Source organism: Gobio gobio (genome assembly GCF_949357685.1).
Source record: "Gobio gobio genome assembly, chromosome: 3".
NCBI classification, from domain to species: domain Eukaryota; kingdom Metazoa; phylum Chordata; class Actinopteri; order Cypriniformes; family Gobionidae; genus Gobio; species Gobio gobio.
This window is the reverse complement of record NC_137099.1, coordinates 52,927,080-52,950,127: the sequence shown is the minus strand read 5'-3', so window position 1 is coordinate 52,950,127 and position 23,048 is coordinate 52,927,080. Positions and strand designations below refer to the sequence as shown.

The window sequence follows — 23,048 nt, the reverse complement described above, 5'->3', positions numbered from 1 at the left end:
TTTGGTGCATCACCAATTTTTTTTTCATACTTTCTGCACAGATTGTGGAGGGAAATTTGAAGTATTCTGTTTAAAGGATTTAAATATTTTGATGCATTAATTATTTAAATAATAAAGGAAAATAATTTTAAATCATAAAAGAAAACAATTCTCAATGTTTTCTCAAAATATAAATAATATAACCCAATATATATATATATATATATATATATATATATATATATATATATATATATATATATATATATATATATATATATATATATATATATATATATATAATCAAAATGATGTGTTTTAAGAGAGTTGCACATCTGTGCAAATTAGATAATTGGTGCATCAACACTTCCTCAGCCACTTTTGATTGTTGTTGTCATAAATTAAAAAGGCATTTAAATAGGACTGACATATAGAATTATGGAAAAGGGTCAAAGTTCCTGTTGACCAGTGAATGTTATGCAGCAAAAGCCTACATAAGGTTGAATTGACCTGAGAGTACTACAGTATTATTGGCCTTTTAAAGCATTATCAAAGCATCCAAATATTCAATAAAGAAATTCCTGATTTACTGACTGACCAGGAATGTCACAGTCAAATTCCAGTGGTCTTGATCACAGCACAAGACGTGAAACCAAATAAATAACCCTCAATTATTAGCTCGCTCTGGTTGTATTGTGCTTATTCAAATAACTGAGATGACAAGTGATGTTCTCAGTCAAGTCAGGAAATGTTGTTTCATCTGTTGTGGTTTATTCGGCAATACTAGAGCAAACATCCAATCCACAACGAAACAGAAGAGCTTTCAGTAATAGCACATTATAACTATCATTAAGTCTAAATCACTTGGGTTCGGGAGACCCCCGTGGTGAGGAAGGCCGCATGCAGAGATCCCCTCACGGAAATTAAATCCTCATTAGATTTCCCTACCTAGAACAGCCTTTACAAAGCAAATTAAGTCAAATATGAAAAGCATATATACCACAAAAAAAGGATGTAATTGCTAATGTGGCATGAAGCATTTACACTGCAATCCTAATAACAGGAAACAATGCATCACATGTTTGAAACTTGAACGCTGGTTCCCATGCAGAGCCAACAAAAAACAAGATGTGCATGGATAGTTCACATAAAAACAAACCTTCTTTCATCATTCCCTCATACCATTACTCTGCGAGTGCATATAATGCAAGTGAATGTGTGCTACTCATCTGACACTTGAAAAAGCACACACAGTGACTGGATCGTGACTGGAGTAATCCATATAACCCCAGTGGAAAAATCAATGTTTCTGAAGCAAACGATAGGTCTGTGTAAGTCATATGAGCGATCATGAGTGTGGCGTAGTGACGTGTGATGTAATTGCGTTAAGTTTGCGTGAAAAGTGGTGGTCCTCTGTGCTTCTACTTCTCTCGCGAACTTGGCAATGCAATTACATCATGCGTCACAACGTCCCACTCATGAACAGCACAGCCCTATCGTTCGCTCCAAAAGACAATGGCCCTGTACCATCACGAAAGTGTGGACTCTGAGGAAGATCGCCAGGGCTTAGGTTTCCATTTGGGACAGGGCCAATGGCTGCATCCGAAAACGGCATACTCTCTTGAGTCTGTACTTTTTTTGAACAAGTAATTACTTTGTGACTGCTAAAAAAGTGTGTTCTATACTAGTCTGGACATACTACATTCGCCATGCTGTCATTTTCATGTGACCTACCAGGCAGCGTCATCTGCGTTGCTTCACAGCCATTCACAAATCCTCCCCCGTGGCCTCATGGGATAGTAAAGTGTCCATCGTATGCACACTTCAGAATCTCACCGGAAGTAGTAGGTCATCCGGACACATTGCCTACACTTTTATGAGTACTGTGAATCGGGACATACTTCTTTTGTCACATTTTACATAGTAGGGAAGTATGCGATTTCGGATAATTCACCCACTGGGGTCGTATGGACTGCCATCATGATCGTAACCCATTCACTTGCATTATATGGACGACAGAGAGAGATTACACTCCTAAAAAGCTATGTTTTTGAAGAAAGAGAGTCATATACATCAGGGATGGCATGAGGGTGAGTAAATGATGAGAGAATTTTCTTTTTTACGTGGAGCATACAAATTTTGACATAACATATGCGTGTCACAGTGGACTTTGTATTAGGTGTTTTAACCAAAGTGCTTTCATTTATAGTTTTATGAAAACTTATATAACAATAAAACAATAAAAAGTGATGTTTTACCTGGGCACACGGACCGCCTCTTCAGCCATACCCAGACCGAGCTGCCCTCCTTCTCCGCCCCCCCAGGCAAACACCTGCCCCTGCTCATTCACCGCCAGAGAGTGAGACTGACCACACGACACGCCGGATATCTTCTGAGCATCCAGAGCTCCAACCAGCTCTATGAGAGACACACACAAATCCATTAGATGGAAACATCACACCCCGGCCTTGATGCTTGCGCAGACATAATTCATATCCCCTCTACAGATTAGCAGCAGATACTGCTAGATTTGCTTTGTGCAGTAAAGTTTGTGATGGCTTTTAAAATAGTAGTTTTGTGATATTAAAAAAGTTTTTTTTTTTAAAGAAATTAATACTTTTATTTCGCAAGGATGCAATAAATTGATCAAAAGTGACTGCTGTTCTTTTGAACTTTCTATTCATCAAAGCATACTGAAATAAAGGGTTTCCACAAAAATATGAAAGTTTTCAACATTGATAATAATCATAAATGTTTCTATCAGAGTGATTTCTGAAGGATCATGTGACACTGAAGACTGGAGTAATGATGCTAAAAATTCACAGGAATTAATTACATTTCACAATATATTCAAATAGAAAAAAAGGTTATTTTACATTGTAATATTTTCCACAATATTTACTGTTTTACTGTATTTTTGATCAAATAAATGCAGCCTAGACGAGCAGAAGAGACTTCTTTCAAAAATATTTTTAAAAACTCACTGACCCCAAACTTTTGAACAGTAGTGAAACCAGACGAAGGCACTTACTGCAAGAGACCAATCGCAATGTGTCATCAAAACAACGTCACATGCAATCATCTCATCTCAAGATGACACAGCACTGGCTTAAAGAAAACCGAAAATAAACAAACCAAAAAATCCCCTTTGGCCTGTGAAAGTGGTAAGACGAAACCAAATGCCAATTTAACCAAAACAACATCACAAAAATCTTCCATTGTCCAAAATGCAAAGCAAGAGCACAACATTTCTACAAGCTGCAGTCTTGGTGGAGGAATAAAAGGAATAATTGCTCAACATCTGTTAAAATGTTATGCTTAACACAGTAAACAATAGCAAGACAGCTATTTGAAAAAATGCAATCTACAATGCAACCCTTTTAGAAACAGAATATGCATCATTCTACACATTAGATTCATATACAGTTATTTAAATTAGTATCTGGTTTGGACATGCAATGACTTGAATACATTTAATCAAGCATTAGTGCTTCTTATTTTCTGATTTATCATTTTGGAAGGAGACTATTTCTTGACTTCTTTTACACGTCCCTCACGTAACAGGGCCTTGTATTGAACAAATGGTGCGATCTCTTTAGCACAGACATGTGAGAGACCGTCTGCTGCCTGGAATTGTTTTCTTATAAACCGGATTAGCAACCTTGGACTGGTGAGTCCCAATGCATGCTGGATAAAACAAGATCTGCTGTCATCCCTGACTGTTAATACACTGTAACACAATATTAATAATAGCACGATAAAGCAAGCAATGTTTTAGTATCCAGGCCACACGCCTCATTTCTGAGAATAATGTCACTTTCGATTTTAGGTGTGTCAAAATATAATGTGGTTATCACATCAAAAGATATGGGACATAAAACGTCAGCAGGAACATGAGAAATTAATTATATTTAAACACAAAGTGCGACATTCATTAAAAAAAATACTATGTGCAAAGACCGTAAAACCTTTATCACATAAATTTTTATGGCATTGCATAAAAAGGAAAGTCACAATTATAAATATAGGTGTGTTGGGGCATAGGCAAGTGCCAAAATATCATATTACATTTTTGAAGATAGATCCGTTCAAAACATGGAATTCTTAAGCATCACTGCCATGTTCCAAACTGTTCGTTCATATATTGATTCATGGCAAAGGTACTGCAAAATAAATATATCATGTTCAATGTGTAATGTGTAAACCAATCTTTGTATGTTTTGAAAACAGGTTTTCTACCTTTATTGCTTAAAGGAACCCTCCACTTTTTTTGAAAATAGGCATTTTCAACAATCATTTTCCAGCTCTATGTAATATCATTGAACCGTTGCACTCATGGTACGGCAGTTCCTTGATTATTAAGCAGGAATGAGAATATAGTTCCTAGCCATATCGGCCTAGAAAATTGCAACTTTTCATTTTCCGTCGATCTTAGTACACGATGTAACTACAGAAGAGTCAAGTTTTAAATAGGAAAAACATCGAAACTCTCTGGTCATTTTTTGAGCGAGATGCTAACGGTCTAATCAGATTCAATGATCTATGCTAAGCTATGCTAAAAGTGCTACCGCCAGACCCGGAGATCGGCTGAATGGATTTGAAAACGGTAAAACTCAACTGTTTAACTCTAGGGGAGTAGGAAAATGAGCCAATTTTCAAAAAAAGTGGAGTGTTCCTTTAAAATATGTAGCAAGGAAAAGAGGACAAGAGTAATTGTTTCAAAAGAGTGTTAACTGTTTAAGAATGTAAGGGGACAAAGGGGACTCTCTCTCTCTCTCTCTCTCGTTCTCTCTGATGTTTCAAAGCTAATCTCCAAATGCTGTGAGAAACAATTTGAGAAGAATGACTCTTTCTGCAGTCAAGGTCAGTAAGCCTGAGGAAAGTTTCGTCAGATAATGCTGGGTACACACCAAAAGATAATCGGGCTGATTTTGGGCCGATTTCCCCCCTTCCGACAATCCTAGCTATGTCCCGATTATCTTGATGGTTCTAAAGATTATCTTATCAGATTTTCCTGTGGTGTGAAGTGTGTTAAGAGTGTCCAAACCTGCTCGGAAGAACGTCGGAGCCGTCCCGATCGCGAATCGTAAATATTCAACATGTTGAATATTTATGATCAGAAATCCTGATGTGTGGGGGGAACCCCGAGGACAAACGCGCGCACACTCACGTGAAACGAAATAATATTCAATCCGAAAGCACGCTGAGAGATGAAATAGTCATGAACTGACTAGAACTCCGACTATAAAAACAATTATTTAAAGTTTATTTAATAAGGCAATTTCAAAGAGAATAATATAGCTATTTTCCAAGAGACACCTGAGGACAACAATTATAAAGAAACAGCAGTGTGAATTTTTTTTTTTTTACCATACTCACCTCTAGCTCACTCTGTAACATCAGTGTTTCCCACACATAGACTAATTAGTGGCGGTGCGCCACAGAATCAACCGGCCGCCACATATTGCGCGTTGTTCGTTAACTTTTTAACGTTTTTATTTCAAACACGCAGCGTATTCGTTAATTTCCTTTCCATGCTCTCTCTCTCCATCTCTCTGTCACTCATGCGTCTCTCTCTCTTTCTCTCAACCCTGCTTTTGATATGAAACTTGAAAGTCTAAGCTTTTAAACTTGAATACGAAATTCAAACAATAAATATAGCGTTTTGGCGCTAATGTGGCATAAAAGTTAAAGCCAGAGGCGTGGAAAAACAGAGTTCCGACATGCTCTCATCTCCCGGCGGCGTGCGCGCTCATGTACGTGGTTCACGGAGCGCTCACATATACATGTATCTAGTCTGTATACAAGTATTGCAGATCATAACTGCTTACTTATTTTTAGGTTTTGCATTTAAATACATATTTATGATCAAACACTAGATTTCTTTAAATGTGAAATTTTAAAACGTTAACAATTTACATCCTAATATTTTTAATGATACTTATATAAGCACACACAAGTGAATATTAATGATTACAAGCAAATATAATTTACCCAAGAAAAGTTTAAAATAGTGCTAAAAAGGCAAACTTTCCTTATATGTACAGTAGGCTATATGAATTGATATTGAATCAAGATCGAAATTGACATTTGTGCCAATCACCGCCATACTTATTCTGAAGTCTCGCGAGATTTTGCGAGAATTCCTGTGTTTACAGTCGGGACTCTGGTTGAAAATCTGTTTGTGTGTGGTGTGCTGTCTTTATCACATCATGGCACACGCACACCACACATTATAGGAGCAAAACGGTTCAATCTAGGATTATTTGTCCTCGTGTGTGTGGTCTATCACATTTTGAAAATCTTATAAGATGTAAAAAATCTTTTGGTGTGTACCCAGCATAAGATGTTTCCAATTAAAAATATGTATGCATGTCAGGTGAAAAAAATAATTATGGGATGTTGGTGAATATTATGGGATGTGGATGAAATGGAAAATTTACTTATATGATAAAAGGAAGTAGGAGGCCTTATGATAATCTGATCAAGAAATTTTTAAAGTCTTTGTTTGCTGTATGATTTGACTGAATAAATACTCTCTGAGGTGTGTCTCGGTTTAAAGGCACAATATGTAAAATCTTTGGATTAAAATATCCAAAAACCTCTAGAACAATGTTTTATATTTTGTTGACTTGTGTACTTAAATTATCCCAAATGTTTCCAAGAATGTTTAAATTCAGGGAAATAAGCCATTTTAACCAGGACACGGACCGTGCCCATTCGTCGCCTGTCAATTAGGGCTGCCATTTTTGAGAAAAATCTAATTCGAACGGATATCAAATATCAAGCAATATATTCGAATATCTACGAGCGCACCAATGTGGATTAACTTCCACATTTGTAGCTATCTTTTCTTCAACTCCTCAGGATCCATCTCGACGAGTGCAGTGCAGCGGTTGTGATTCTTCTGGGAGGGCGCGAGCGCGCCGCAGGCACAAATAAACTAATATGGATTTGAAATTATTTTTTCATCTTGACTGTTTAAAACCCGTGTTTAGACCCGTGTTCTCCCTTGTCCGACCCAACCCGCACCCGTATCCGACACAGTTGGGATGTTTTTCACCCGCCTCAGCAATATTCGCGGGTACCCGCACCCGTGCAGGACTCTGCATGGCACTTTAAAAACCGGATAGTTTATTTATAGTTCGATTACTAGGGTTGGGAATCGTGAGAAATTTTCCGGTTCCGGTTCCGGTTCCGGTTCCGCCTAACGATTCCGGTTCCGATTCCGGTTCCATTAAAATTATTAAACAAATAGAGGTAAAGGAAAAAGGCACAATACGCAACTCAAACAATCCATTTTGTGTTTATTACTTGCTCTAAAATTTATTTACAGGTTGGCAATGTCAAAAAAGTCCTGTACATATATTACAGTATTAATTAAGCCATTCTTGCAACACATTTTTTTTTTCAAATGAACACCTCTGAAATTGTCTTATTACATTTTATCTCTCTGTCTCTGAATAAAACCAAGTTATAAATTATATTTATTAGTTATATTTATTAATTATTTATATATTAATTTAATAGTAATTCAGTTATTCAGTGAACTTGTAAATAATAAATTGCAATTCAGCATTACAAAGGTAATTGTGCCTAAACGCTTACCTAGACCATGGTGACTCAACGGTTGACAAATACATATATATATATATATATGCCTTTCACTATAAATCTGGTATAAGCCCTGTGGCACTCTGTGCTGTAGCAAATGTTTTGTCAAATTGCTAGTGCAGCCTCCTTTGCATGTTATTAACTTTTCACGTGTTACATTTTGCTTCATTATCATTCATTCTTTGGAAATGAATCCATACTTGTGACTTTCTCTTCGCTATGCTGGTGGTCATTGGTCAACGAGAAAATATCTGACGCAAAACCGTAAATGTGTAGCGCGAGGGCTTTCAGTGCTGAACTGCGTTGCACTCCTGGAAGCGGCAGGCAACGTAATTAATATTCATGATGAGGTGAGCCAGGGTTGCCAGGTTTTCATAACCAAACCCGCACAATTGCACAATCGTTTCAACCCGCGGACATGAAACACAGCCCGCGGCAACAGTGGAAAACGGGAAAGCGGGAAAATCACGGAGTTGGCAACACTGGCTGTCACTCGCTATGAAAGGATACGCTTCCAGCGCTTCGCACACACATTGCACCAGAACCGTTTTCGGAACCGAAACTTAGGAATTTCGCGCGGTTCTGGTATTTTTCAAAAATCAGTTTCGGTTCTGCATAAGAACCGGTTCTCGGTTCCCAACCCTATCGATTACGGATATTTCACGTCATGTTCGAATGCATATTCGAATATCGAATAAAAAGTGACAGCCCTACTGTCAATGACATCATACCCGCGTTTGCCTCGATTTCCGGATTTATTTTGTAGAAACCATGGAAACACCAAAGACGCTTTAATATATTGTGTGTTTTATTAGACAGGTGAGCAACTGTTTCCATACATTCATCAACAGAAAACGAATCATTGATTGTTAGATCAACACAGTTAGTCTTATTGTTTAAATCTCTTTTTCTTGATTTACCGCGAGTACCATGTTTTACCATGCCTAATATCCATCTAGCTCACTGCAGTGGGAACAAGTGTCTCATAGTAGCCGGCGAGCGAACGCACAGAGTAGCATTATAACACAACTTAATAACATAACTAGCAATCGCTCCAGCGGCCTCGTTCCGCTCCAACAGCTCTCAGCCCCACCATACTACAGTAACGTTAATAAATCTTTACTACATTAGCTCATCCATGAATATGATTTCTGCCCGAGTCCAGTAGGATTATTTTCCAACGGCTGTAGATTTGAAGACAACAACTCCCGTCATCAAGCGTCATCAAGCAAAGCTTTTGTTTTGTATAAGCGACCTCTATCGGCGAATTTTACATATTGTGGCTTTAAGAGAGACTACCCTGAATTTCGATTTTCAGAAATAAATTTGATATTGATAATATTACTATTGGAGTGGCCTGACTGTAATCTTACAAGTGACTTTCCACCACAGTTCTGAACATTAGAATCGAGTTTTCAAGCATAATAAATAGGTTTTAAATGTTCAAATGTAATTTCTGTTGAATAACAGGTGTGGTATGAATATTCAAATCTAATTTTTAAGCATCATCAACAAATTCTGAACGTTCAAATTTAATTGTTTGGACATCACAGGCGCATATGTGTGTCAGAGCCATGTTTCATATTGTACGTTCAAAATTGTTGGGGCATAATAAATGCGTCCAAAAATATCATATTCAATTTTTGAAGACATAATTGTATGCATTCCAACATTTTGAAAATCTGGAGTATCGCTGCCATGCTCTAATTTCTAAATTAATTCATGGCAAAGGTACCGTCTAAACATTGGAATTACATTTTGAAGCATTATAAATAGGTTATAAATGTTTGAATCGAGTTTCTGTGAAACTGTAGGCATGGTGTGAATATTCAAATCAAACTTTTGAGCATCAACAACATATTCCGCACATCCAAATCTGGGGCATCATAGGTATGTTATATAATATAAATCTTTTGGAGAGACATTTGAGCTTTTGCGCATTACTGAAAGTTAGATTCAAATTCTGTAGCATCACTGTCACGAATGACCCATGCTGTATGCATGTTCAAATTCTGTTTATGTCAGTTACCTGGCCTGCATCCTCGCTTGTCATGGCCCAGCTGACCGCTGCTGTTGGAGCCACAGGTGTACACGCTCCCATCATGCAACAGGAAGAGCGAGTGTTGGCTGCCGCACGCCACTTCTTTAAGACCCCTCCCATCGAACATGCAACAGCTCCTGGGCTCAAAGACAGACGCCTCTGACGCACCGATGCCCAGCTGACCCGAGGCACTGCTTCCCCAGCACAGCATCATGATTCACACATAAAGAGAGAGACAGATGGAAGGATCCGGAATAAGGGAGAGCTCCTAGGCTGTACCGCATTGCCGCCTCCGCCTGTAAATGACAGATCTGGAACAGAACAAAAAGTCTGGCATAAGACACTGGGAAGCAAATAGGTGAGAACTGAGTGGAAGGGAAGGGAAGAGGTCACGCCCCATTCCTGTAAATGATAGCTCGTGTGGACGGCCAGGCACTTGAGACTGGGAATGCAAATATATCTATCTTTGTAACTCATCCGAAACCTACCGAATCATCACTGGATTCACTATGTCAAACATGTAGCAATAAAAGTAGGCATTTATGTCTAGGTAGGGGACAGTTATTATTTGATTAAACCCACCTACATGCATGAAGTACATACTAGAGATATACGATCAATGATGAATATCACAATTATTGCTCTTTGCAACTTCCAAAAGTTTTAATCAAAATCTGGAGTCAGTGCCATGTTCCATTTGTGTTCAAATTCGAATTGAAAGTTAAAATGTATGGGCATTATAAATGGGTTCTGACAGAATCTAATTTCTGCAGAATTATTGACATGTTCGGAACATTCAAATTGAATGTTTGAGCATCATAAACATTAACATACTGGCATCATAAACATTAACATACTGGCACGTACATATGGGTTCTGACTGAACGTTCGAATATAATTTCTGCAGAATTATAGACATGTTCGGAACATTCAAATTGAATTTTTGAGCATCATAAACATTACTGGCACGCGTTCTGAAAGTTTGAATCGACTTCTACGGCATCACTGTCATGAAGAAACGAATTTATGGGGGAGGAAAGTACGTTCTGGAACATTCGAATCAAATTTTGGAGCGTAATGGGTTCGGAACATTCGAATCATAGGCAGACGCGAGTTCTGAACATTCTAATCAAACGTTTGAGCATCATCAATAAATTCTGCACGTTCGAATCCAAATGTTAGGGCATCTAGGCGCGTTCCGAAACATAATATTCAATTATTGGGCGTTCCGAACGTTCGACTTTTTTTTTGCGTAGTACTGGTGCGATTTATGGGCGTAAACAGTGCGTTCTAATTGAAAGTCCCTATAATGTGTAGAACTGCTCACTACTAACGTTACTAGGTTTAAAAACACAGACGGAATCTTCCATATGTGGTCCAATATGAGTTCGGCCTGTAAAAACAATCCTGACATATGTCTTTAGTCAAAACAAGCTGTAGCGTTAGTTCATATACTGCAGACATCAATGCTTAAACATGTTATCCGACTGTCTATGCGTTCAATACAGCACCTCAATACTAATATTGAGGATAATGTCAGGACAAACTGACACATAGCAGCGCACTGACACTCATCAAACTGTCATTTTCTATCACGCAAGTGCAGCTCTCTATCAGACACAAGTCAAAGACAAACACGTTCTTAGGGAGCAGATAGTGTTACCTGGTAAAATGCATTTCGTCTCCTGTTTATTTGACCGTATATTGCTGAAATGGTTTCAGTTTAATGGTTCCGACAAAAACAAGGAAGTTACGACTCAGATTACGGAGTCACTGATCATCACGTGACTCCTGTCAACCCGCTGGAGTCAATAGAGGGCGACACCGAGTATGGATTTTGTACATGTGTTCCTGGTGTGTACATATTTTTTATAGTTTAATAACAAGCATGCAGTTGGGGATTTACTTGATTTTTGCCTTCATTCAATGTACACGAAAGAGCAAAACAACAAATAAGATGGAAAAAGAGACTGCCACTGAAAATATACATACAATAATATACTACAATATATTGATTATTAGGTTTTTAAAGGGTATTTATTTAATATTTTGTGCATATGCTTGTCAAGGTTTCATTTATTTATTTTATTCTTACAACATATTCTCTTAAACTATGTCGTATTGAATGAGGACTGAATTTTCCATCTACTTTTTCATTTCCCCGCAGTCTTCGATGTTATTTTTTAAAGAGTTTATATTTAAAAACTATTAGTTTATTATAATATTTTTTAACAATATTTAGCTTTTTATTATAATTTAAGCCCGACCAGGCAAGATAAAATAACATTTTATCTTGCCTGGTCTGGCTTAAATAATAATAAATGTGTTTGGAGAAATGCACATATTTAATTTCTATAAATTCTGGTTTGTTAAAAAAAAGAAGTAAATAAATAAACACTTTATTTTTAATACACACGTTTATTTTAAATAAAATAAAATAAAATAAATAAAGCACATCACATTATAGCATTTGGAAAATAAACCTCTCCCGGTGTTAAAGTACTGGAAGCAAAACAACAAAAATCTTTCCAAGGGCTGTTACAAACCTCCTTCCTTCATTTACATCCTTTATGTGATTCATTAAATCCATAAGTGAATGTGACGAGACAAACATTAGCACAGCCATTTTCGACATATTAGGCATACAAAGAGTGAATGTGTGCATATTTAAAAATAAAAATATTATTTGAAAATAGTTCAAGTTGATTACTTTGCAATAAAATCTAGTTCTTTTAGAGTTCTTCTTTTTCTTTATTCCCTTATATCCCTTTAAATAGTTCAATTAAATACCCCCTTAAAATGGGTTGGTCCCCCAGTGTTCAAGACATTGCTAAAGCTCTGATCAAGTTATTAGATCTTTGATGATCTCGAACTCCAGCATCTGTCTCACTCTTCCCAGAACCCCCTCTTGTGGTTGATGGCGTCAATGACTTTAGCCCTGAGTGTTTCCTTGTTCTGATAAACAGGAAGATCTAACAGAGCATGGCAGGTGAGGGCCTGTGGTAGATGGTCCTGAGTTAAGTTGAGCAGAGATCTCACTCTCATCTTCACCGCACTCATACCCAGAATGGGCACTTTCTCAAACCCTGTTATGAACACTTTAGAGAGGAAAACGGGGGAAAGGTTTATTTGAAAGAACTCTGGATGTGTTCAGCATACAGGACAAAGTCACTATCAGAAAATCTTAGGAGCAGCTAGAGTAGATACAAAAAATATTACGTTTCATTTCATAAAATTTGATCTCATTTCGACAAATGTCATTTTCTAGATTACTAGACACCACATAATCACTAGTGAACTTACATAGAAAGGCCTTCTTCTCATTTGGTGTCAGATCATCAAACACTTCCCAGAATGAGATGATGGTTGGATGTTCAGCATGAAATGATCCTTCATATGTTGTGTTCTAATGATCAAAAGATATATGTAGTTAATATTTACACCGTTGAGAGCATAGTATAGTCTTTATTTCTGTTTGACATATGTGTTATCAAGGACCTGTTTGAGGACGTCCCAGTCATATTCCTCATTGCCCACCAGAACTCCTCTCAGCTCCTCTGGCTCAAACATCTCCACCAAGCTTCGGTCACACGCTTTGAAGAAGCCTCTCTTGAATTCTTCAAACACTTCCTCTACTGATTTATTCAGGATGTAATCCACATACTTGTCCACAAATTCTCTTCTGTTGCAGAAAAAAAAACATCTTTGCATTTTACTAAGATTATCAAATATTATGTCCAAATACAGTGTTCTAGTGAGTGACAGGTATATGGGTATCTCAGTATAATTAGATTTCTTTATAAAATTATATTTAAAAAAAAACCCTGACCTGTTATAATTTGTGACCATTTTTCCTGGCTCAGCTGGATCCAGTTCAACTTCTGTTCCATCCCATGTGATCTTATGGAGAAAGAAATATTTTTTTATTTTTAAGCTCATTTACTAACCTTGTGTGCAGAAAACTTTTTTGTGAAATCTGCATTCAAACATTTCCATTATCAAAATTCACATACTCTGGGTGGCCTTTTAAACATGTTAAGGTATAATTTTATACATAGCTATTTCATCTTATATATGTTTCATCATAAAAAAGTAAGAAATGGGTAAATAATAGCCCAAGCTGAGAGGTTTCTCTGCATAAAAATGCAGATATGCATATGTACAGCTGTCTGTATAAAAGGTGTTTCTTGTGTCTTTAGAAATCATTAGCCTTTAGGCAGTAGAAAGTCCTTATTTGGAGATGGTTTGAGAGTGTCTTATGCAAATTATTAACCTTGAACATGCGTTCTCTCATTTAGAATTCCCCAAATTCATTAATATTAGAATGAGGTTAAGAACAAATTCATGTGCGTATGCATGTGTTGTGAATTAGGCGAAAAGTTCTCCTGTGTGTATAAATTTTAACAATCCACGCAATTATTAGTGAATGAGGTCTTAAAAAAGCTACATTACCGCACATAAAAACACAAACTAACCGTGAAGTACTTGTCCATTTCCTCAACATCATCGCTGCAGTCCAGGATGTACTGCAAACTCCTGAGAACATCATGTTTCAGATTCATTAAATAATGTCACTCAATGATCGGTGGCAGCACATACAGAGACCATGGATTTACATTTTAGCAGTCAAGAACATACCAAGAGAATCAAGATAACATTGACTGTAAAAACACTCACTTGCCAAGATCCGGACTGAACTCTATCAGGTCCTCAAGAGATGGTTTGACATTGAGAAGCTTCTTGAACAAAGCTAAAGGAAAGGGCAGATTCACTACAGAGGTGTTGTTGAAGGCCAAGCCACACAGAATCCCAAACAGGAAGTACTTCTCCTTCTCCACGCTGAGCTGGTGTGGGACAATAAGTGGTTAGTGCCAAAGAGAACAATAATAAAAATGTAAATAAATGGGAAAACACAAAAGAGGCATTACAGTAGGTAGGTAGAAAGTGTTTTTCCATTCCACTGTGCTACTTTTTCATTGTTTTTCTATGTAAACATGTGCTAGACGGACGTGTTTGACCATTGCACTCTTGTCTTTTGTAGCGTCTAGCGCATGACAGCATTATAAAACACTGCACTCAAGTTGAAAGAAGTTCAAAGCTTTAAAAATAAAACATGTTTTTTTCCCCATTCCACTCTCTGCATCTCACACTCTCTGCGTCTCACATTGTTTCAAAAGTAAAAGCATGTTCTATGTGAATGACCCCTTAAGCCGGGTTCAGGTTCACACTGTACGATTTTGACCACAATTTGACCATCTGAGACAAATTTTGTAAATCCTAAAAGATTCCTCGGATCCCCGGCCAAAATCTGAAGTCTTTAATCGTTAGTTTGACACGACCGAATAATGCTCACTGCGATCAAATTTGACCTTCAAAGAAACTCTGGCAGTGTCAGATTTGAGGCACAGTCCTGTAGTGTGACTTCTCCTACGACCGTTAAATCAAAAACCAGTAGGAGCAGTAGCAGTACCTGATGACACAGCTAGTGAGACCGCAACAAACCACCACTACTCTCTCCACACACACTGTCTATGTTTTATTTCCAGTTTCCTTTTCAATAGAAGCCATGATCAAAATGATTAATGCTAGAGATTGTCTAGGTTTGCTAGCCATCATTTCTATCCCACATGTAAATGCAGCTCACGTCACTGAACGTGTCACGGATTGATGATGTCTTGCGTGTGTCCGTTTTGAACACATCTTGACTGCCGTACAGTCGGACATTAATGATGACAGATCCCGCAGTGTGTCATGGCTTACAGCGGAGATCATGTTCGTACAATCGTACCGTGTGCACCCGGCTTCAGGTATGTAACCTGACTTAACTAAATGTTGTTAGCACTATTTACGTCTCTAGCATGACCTAATGAAAAAAGTATTTTGCTTACCTTTGTGGGGAACCAGCTCAAAGTGTTGTTGTCATTGTTCATGAGTAGCTGAGACTCTTGTGCATAAAGCTCTTTAAACACGTTGAGAAAAAGGTCTCTCTTGTTCACATCTGTTTTTCTCAAATCCTCTGTGTAAAACACCTGTTACATAACCAAAATAATGTATTAATACTGCAGCTCGTAACAGTTTGTATAATAAAATCTGCATACAAAAAATACCCTCTATGTTACTGAATGAAAACTTTACATCATCTCTTTCCTTACCGACAGGAAGTATCCTCTGAGATGATGCTCGCTGGCCTTTCTCAGTATAGAGAAACAATCCTCCAGCAGAGCTGTGCGTCTCAGAGTCATCTCATAACTACCCTGCAATTAAAGCATTTCATTCTGTGATTAAAAACAACATGGACACAGAAGTAATTCCCAGGAAACCTTTAGTTAGATTTTTTTTTTTTACCTGCCATGCTCTGTTCTGCATAAAGCTACATTTGGCCTCCAGGTTAAAGATGCATGGAAGTGATGAGAGATTTTTTAAGACTGTCTGTAACAAAAGAAATAGGAGCATCATGTTTATTTTATCTGTAATTTGCTACATATCAGATATGGTAGAAAGTCTTTGGGGCTCACTTTATAGTTGCTTTGCTGTGCCACCAATGCATTGATTTGTTCAGGCAAGCCAAAGCACTGCTGGTCGTTCAGATCTACATTGATGGTTTGCAGCTGTTGAGTTGAGGAAAACAAAAATTATCAAGAATGTTTTTTTGTTTGTTTTTTTCTCCCAATTTTTTTTTTGTAAGTGGGAATTAATGGTCAATCAATATGTGAATACACAAATGAGCAGCAGATAACTGTAACAGGAGTATTAATGCCACTTGTGACTTGTGTCACTTTTGACTCATGTATGATTACAGTGATTGCTTCCATATTTACTGTTGCCTAGATTAAAAAGATATGCAGTAGACCAGGGGCCACTGTCCTTCAGAGTTTAGCTCCAACCCCAATTAAACACAACTGGACCAAGGTAGTCAAGGTCTTCAGGATTACTAGAATCTTCTCGGCAGGGATGTTGGGAGAATTTGGAGCTAAACTCTGCAGGACATTGAAGACAAGAGCAGGGCAAGAGCAGGATTGAACACCCCAGCAGTAGATGACACGGTAACATCATCAGCCATTGAAAAGCCCATATAGTTTGACCAGTAGGAATTTCAAAATGTTTTGGTCCTCACCACCTCTAGAAGATCATTGACCTCATGAATGATGAAATCACTCTTTGTGATGTTTCTGTGGGCACTGCGGCAGACCTTTCCAACAGAAACACTGTTATTGAAACTACCATTATCAAAATAATACAGTTAAATGTTTACTTTTAGTATAATTTTGATCTAATGTATAATAAAGGCACCTGATAGACCATCTGAAGGATCCGCGCACATTTCGGCAGGTGTGCTATGTCCCTGTCCAACTTAACAGCAATCCTGCCAATTAACATAGCAGACTCTTTTTTAAATAAGTCCACCAAGTTTTTGAGCCAATCCTCAGGCAGTTTGGACCAATACGTCTCTGAGAATATAACATGCATGTATCATAAGAATACAAATAGAACAAGGTCTAAAACACAAAGGATATAAATGTCCTCCAGCTTTACCTAACACCTTGCGAGCAGCGGGATTCAGATCAAGGATTCTGGAGGCCAGTGCTTCAGTGAGTTCAGTTCTTTTATGTTCCTGGAGTCGTCCGATGAGCTCAGGGAGGAGAAGGTAAAGTCTCAGAGCTTCCACACCAGCTGGATTTGGATTCAGAAACGGCAACAGTTTCTGTTGAACCACCTTCACTACCTGAGGAACAAAAAAACATCAACTGGATCTCATGGTTTAAAATGTAATGAACATTTCTGTAAATGTTGGATTTACTATTACCTCTGAGATCAACCCTTCATCGTTTAATAACTTTGCAAAGGATGTTTTAACCAGATCCAAATCCAACCCACAATGTTCCTCAGACGTCTGATAATGTTCATCACAACTACAAAGACAGACAATTAAAGTCATTAAAAGAATTAAAGTCATTTTAGGCACAAAAAGGAGGAACTACTAGATAAGATTACCTTCTGATTAGTATGTTTACCTTGTTTTGAGGAAACTTCCATTCAGAGAGGCAGCCGAGGAGAACACTTTGTTTATGTCCCTGTGAACAACAAAACTATACTTTAAATAATATTTTTATAGTCTATTGATATTATTTCCCATATCTAAAATACTGTACATCACCTCGTTTTGAACATATTTCTTGATTCAATTATGTTAATAAAGATGTTAAGAACGACTGTTTCATGGACCTACTGTACAGTAGTGTACATAAAGTCAGGAGCGTTTAGCATTAGTATCTCGGTGGAAGCACTGTCTATAAAACTGAGTCAAACACTCACTTCTTTATCCCCTTCCAGGAATTCTTTATCAATTTCCTTTCAGACAGCCATCGGTCAATCGTTCTGTCATCTAATGTCAAAATCCCTCTGCTTAGATTCGCTTTCGACTCATTCAGTTTCTACAACATACATAAAAACATAAGTAATCACAGTGCAACAATAATTTAACTGTTAAACAATTGGTAGATGAAAACTGTCTGTCTTACTGTACCTTGAAATACAAGGCAAAGGAATGATTCTCCCCAGCAATGATTTTTTTAATCATATATTCATGATCACATTCTGTGTGCAACAAACATTTAGTTTAGTTTAGAGTCCTGAGCAACATCTTAAGTACTCATAAGAAAAATATTCATAAGAATATAGCCTATTGCTAAAAGATGATTTAATTACCAGTTGACAGATCTACAGGAAAAGGCACAGACTGCTTGATCATTTCTCCATTTCCCAGCTGCCCTTGCATCCCACATCCAAATGAGTAGATCAACTTTGACGATGCGACTGACACAAGTGTGTGACGTCTTTATACAAGAAAGAATCAAAAGCCAAATTACTGAGCAGAACTCATACATCAGACATGTTAACCATGTGAGGAGTTAGAAATAAATCTGTACTACTGCTCTGAAACACTGATAGCTTATGAAAGGTCTAGTTTACCTCCCACATGTGACCTGTGACACTTCAGATCCCCACAGTTCAGCAACCACCCGCGGATGATGCTCGTCTTTAAATGAGTTGTGCCCAAGCTGACCAGAACCTCCTGATCCAAATGTGAATATTGTGCCACCCTGAAAAATAGACATTTTCTGTCCAGTTTGTTGTATGCTAGGTATGGTATTATAATATGGATATATAAAATATTACAAAATACTACCTTTGATAGAGTGGCAGTGTGTTCCCCTCCACATGAGATGGACATGGTTCGGTTTAGACTATTTACAACCGTTGGGACATGTCTGTCTGTGGTGGAAAAACAGTACATTCATCACTTCCAATGCTTTAGATTTGACAGAGTATTGCACAAATGTAGTACATTTATGTGCTTTTATACTATTACTGATTTATTTTGTACATGATGAAATATTCAGACCTGTTGTGTCTCCGAGGCCCAGCTGTCCACTCGAGTTCTTTCCCCATCCGAACACGACTCCAGAGAGAGACAACACAAAGCTGTGGTCTCCTCCAGCGCTGATCTGAGCCAGTGGGATCCCACACAGACTCTCCACGCGTTGAGCTGACACAGAGCCGGGATGATCTTTCCTCAAGCCCAGCTGACCGTGAGAGTTCTCACCCCATACGAACAACTGACCATCTGAAACACCAACAGCTCATAAGATGTCAAAAGATTTAAAAAAAACATCCGATGTTAGATGAAATGCTCATGAATACCATTGGTCAGCGCCATTGAATGCTGGTCTCCACATGCGACCTGAACCACCTGCCTGTTTTCCAGACCTTTGAGAGGACTGCAGACACAAGACAATCTGTCAGATATATACAGTATATTTGTTATTATCATTTATGGTCATTTATACAGTTATGCATAAACACCTGCACATAGTAGATTTGTCCATAATGAGAATTCTTCCACCATAAGCAAGAAGAACCGCACCATCTCCTCCACAGACAATCGATCGGATTCTGTCATTCTTTAGCTGAAGTTGCTCTGGAGTAAATAAAATATTTTCATCAGTTCAACTTATGTCCAGACTGTAAACATACAAATAGACACTTATATAATTACAATTAAAAACCCCTTACCTGTCACCCCCCTTTTTGAGAATACACATGAAAATGCACTATCCAAACTTAAAGGGCTGTAATTCAAGAATGCTTTGGAATATAGACCTAAGTTTGGTCTTGTTTTAAAGCAGACACTCGGCAGATTATTGCTGAAGTGAACACAATTCAAAATATGAAAGTATGAAAAAGTTATGGAAATTTAAATTTACTGTAAATAAAAAATACTGTGCAAAATATTTTTATTTTATATAAAATATATATTTTACAAAAATGTTTTAATCTAAAATTACTATAAAATCAAAGCCATATGTCTAACCAAGTTGTGTTCCAAATTTGAAGTTGATATCACAAAAATTGAAGTTCCCATGATATTTTGTTTAGGCGCTGTACCACAAATAGCCACCGGGTGTCACACATATTCCATTGATTGTTTTATGGATGCATTTTTCTGTAAATTTCTGTCCAAATATCCCTTCCATCTAGCCTGGGAAAACCCAGACAACTTCCGGCAAATTTAGATTTGCTCTGCAAGTAGTCTGGCAAAGACCCCATTCAACCCCATTTCTAAACCCTAGAAATCGCGGCACCAATTAGAAACGTTGGGGCGGGCTTTAGACGATGACGACAGCGCAGCGACATTGAAGCAGATTTGCCGCTACTGTGGAGCATCACTCGTTCGAATCAGCTATCGCGTCTGTTTTAAGCGATTTAAACTTTTCCTTTTCGTTAAAACCCGAGCAAAGAACAACACTCGAAGCCTTCATATCTAAAAAAAGATGTTATCGCTGTCTTACCGACTGGATTCGGCAAAAGTCTGATACCAGCTTGGCCCTTTGGTGGCTAAACGAATGGGTCTTAGCGAGAGTCCTCTGGTAGTGTTAATGTTTTACAAAATATAGTTTTAAGTCCTTTTCAGGCGTGAATGTAGTTGTTTAAAGCTCAAATATGTGGTTTATTTATAAAGAGAGCACCTTTTTTAAAATTTTATCTGCCGTTTTCGGAGTTGTGAGCGCCAGTGGTTCAGCGGCGCTCAATTGATCATTGAGCCCGCCGAGAGGCGCCTTTCCTCGGCCAGTCCTTCTGCCGTCTGCCGCTGGCTCTGATGTCTCTGTAGTGGTTAAACCGTCTCGTCTTGTGTAGATCTAACGGCTGATCTTTGCTCTCATTAATCTATAATTTGTTCCTAGACAGATCGTTTTGTCTGAGGGCAAAGTGAAGTTTCATAACTTTATATTTTTAAGATATTAAACTTTACCGTTGTAGTCTCCTAGCGCTGACTTTGATTGAATTGCTTTATTTATTGTATAGTTTCTTATACCTTTTACTTATAGGCTACTTTTATGATTGCTATGGATGATCACACATAAACTGACATTTAACAAAAAGAGACTGGGTTGTGTTTTGTGTCATATTTAATTTATTACAGTGATAATCATAGCCTATATAATGTGTGTGTGTGTGTGTGTGTGTGTGTGTGTGTGTGTGTGTGTGTGTGTGTGTGTGTGTGTGTGTGTGTGTGTGTGTGTGTGTGTGTGTGTGTGTGTGTGTGTGTGTGTGTGTGTGTGTGTGTGTGTGTGTGTGTGTGTGTTTTTAAATGTAAACGAAAAGAGGCTGGGTTTTTTATATTTCGTTTTGTTATAAACATGCATTGAAGATAATATGCATTGCCTGCACTACATATACAAATATATACTGAGTGATACTGTCAAGAACGCTGCTTGTCCATTAGCAGACTAGGCGGACTAGTTTCCTCCCGTCCTCGGGAGTTCATTCTCCGGAGTCAAACTTGGTAAGTCACGGAAGCAAGTCAGAAGTTCGCGTACGAAATATGTCATAAAAAACACCACTGCCTCATTTCATAAAAAAAAATAATAATAATTAAACATAATAATAGCCACACGAATGTGGTTCAGGCAACGCATAGCTAGGCCTACATTGATTATCTTATATATTTATAATAAAACGAAGTATAAAACACCATGCCTCTTTTCGTTTACATTTTAAAAATAATATATTAAACATTAATATGTGGTTTAGGTAAAGTGACCAGATTTCTGAAATGGAAACCGGGGACATTTCCTATTTGAGAACACAAGTATAGACAAGAACGCATATTGAGAAACGGCCAGAGTCTCAGATGTTTCTCCGTCGCTCTGCATACGTCATCTCCCTCATCGCTCTGATTGGTTTGAGGTCTATCCAATTGCGCCGAGAGGCATTTGAGCGACGCCCGTTGGTGACGCCCCTTTGGAAATGATTTGTCTATGAAGCTTTGCCAGACCATAACTCAGTTACTACTGAGAATGGTCTGGTTTTAACCAGGCTACCTTCCATCACAAAATGGTCACCAAATATGGAACCCTGAGACTCAGACCTTTCCGACGATATGTGTTTTGTCAAGATTAGAAAAGATTTTTATTATAAAGTAGTTAAAATAAATGTTGTAATATGAAACATGATGACGCCCACTAGGGGAGGAGCCCGCTAGAATAATTTAAAGTACCGTTTCCATGGTAACGCAACCTCCAATTTTAAAACGGTTTTCACTGGATGAATTTTGAGTTTGTAAGCTTTCGAATGATACCCAATTTATGATAATTACTCAAATATATGATACGAAAAAAGCCGATCAAAAAATGACTGCCAGGTGTCCCGCCAGCGGGACGGTGACAGGTAAGCGGTTTCCATAGTCACAAACATTATAAAGCATAGTGAACTCATGTACAATCACATAAGGCTATATGAAAATGAAAGATTCGAGACTTTTATCTGTTAAGTATTAGATAACGATGTCAACTTTATGAATGAAAAAAAAAAAGAGTTAAAGTTAGTGCATAGCCTACTAAATTTTCCATCGTGATCACAGTCTTCACCGCGCAATCTCAGGACCGAGACCTTCCCATCCCGGATGAATCCAACAAAACTCCTTCCAGCTGACATGTCCTGAACTGATATGGACATGGATCGTATTCCACTATTGCCATGTTTGACTTTGTCAGGCTTTAAGAGACCGAAGCCCTCTCTGACCTGCGCTCCCCAGTAGCACAACATGTCCACAGCTGACGGATGAGACATTCAGACTCCAGTGTCTCTCTGCATCCTGAAGAACACTCTCTCCTTAAATATACATGGAAAACGAGAGCGAAACTGCTTTGTAAAGCAAGCTCTGGACTATTTATTCTCACGAAACGAAAGTAAAGTTTGTTGTTATTTTTCCGCTTTTATAGCGTCAGAGACAATGAATGAACTGATGATGATGATGATCGGAAAACGAAAGTCAAATCTAGGTGAAATTCCTCCACACACCCAACCCAACTGATTAAACTGACACTGCGCGACATGGACATGTAACTTACAT

The 23,048-nt window shown here is 37.9% G+C and overlaps 2 protein-coding genes across 4 annotated transcripts in view; both read right to left on the bottom strand.

Annotated features, from left to right (window-relative positions):
- The window catches only part of herc3 (HECT and RLD domain containing E3 ubiquitin protein ligase 3), a 39,586-nt gene extending 28,161 nt beyond the window's left edge, over positions 1-11,425 (bottom strand). For all 3 annotated transcript variants that reach the window (XR_013816203.1, XM_079812427.1, XM_079812428.1), the window contains exons 1-3: positions 11,298-11,425; positions 9,623-9,945; positions 2,238-2,397 (exon numbers count right to left, since the gene is read on the bottom strand). Coding sequence is in view for 2 of the 3 variants with exons in the window: in XM_079812427.1 (XP_079668553.1) it covers positions 2,238-2,397; positions 9,623-9,848 (386 nt within the window). In the remaining variant the exon portion in view is untranslated. The remainder of the gene's footprint in view (positions 1-2,237; positions 2,398-9,622; positions 9,946-11,297) is intronic.
- A 616-nt stretch (positions 11,426-12,041) lies between these two features.
- Positions 12,042-22,965, bottom strand: LOC307123747 (putative E3 ubiquitin-protein ligase HERC4). The gene is made up of 24 exons (XM_079812429.1): positions 22,534-22,965; positions 19,499-19,613; positions 19,337-19,413; positions 19,038-19,259; positions 18,822-18,907; positions 18,605-18,735; positions 18,341-18,468; positions 18,159-18,229; positions 17,948-18,066; positions 17,647-17,706; positions 17,439-17,544; positions 17,168-17,357; positions 16,925-17,082; positions 16,749-16,823; positions 16,150-16,242; positions 15,980-16,063; positions 15,787-15,888; positions 15,523-15,663; positions 14,312-14,478; positions 14,110-14,170; positions 13,464-13,534; positions 13,133-13,316; positions 12,938-13,040; positions 12,042-12,732 (listed from the first exon to the last, which is right to left on the bottom strand). Exons 1-24 carry the CDS (start codon positions 22,763-22,765, stop codon positions 12,521-12,523), a joined length of 2,988 nt encoding a protein of 995 aa, XP_079668555.1. The 5' UTR covers positions 22,766-22,965; the 3' UTR covers positions 12,042-12,520.
- Positions 22,966-23,048: the final 83 nt, after the last annotated feature.

Excerpts from the sequence above, each read along its gene's own strand:
- LOC307123747 (XM_079812429.1), bottom strand. The coding sequence starts at position 22,765 with ATGTCTCATCCGTCAGCTGTGGACATGTTGTGCTACTGGGGAGCGCAG. Across the intron at positions 19,614-22,533 it reads TGATCACGATGGAAAATTTA|AGCAACTTCAGCTAAAGAAT; the intron begins GTAGGCTATGCA and ends TATTTACTCCAG. Across the intron at positions 18,469-18,604 it reads TCACAGGTCACATGTGGGAG|ACGTCACACACTTGTGTCAG; the intron begins GTAAACTAGACC and ends TCTTGTATAAAG.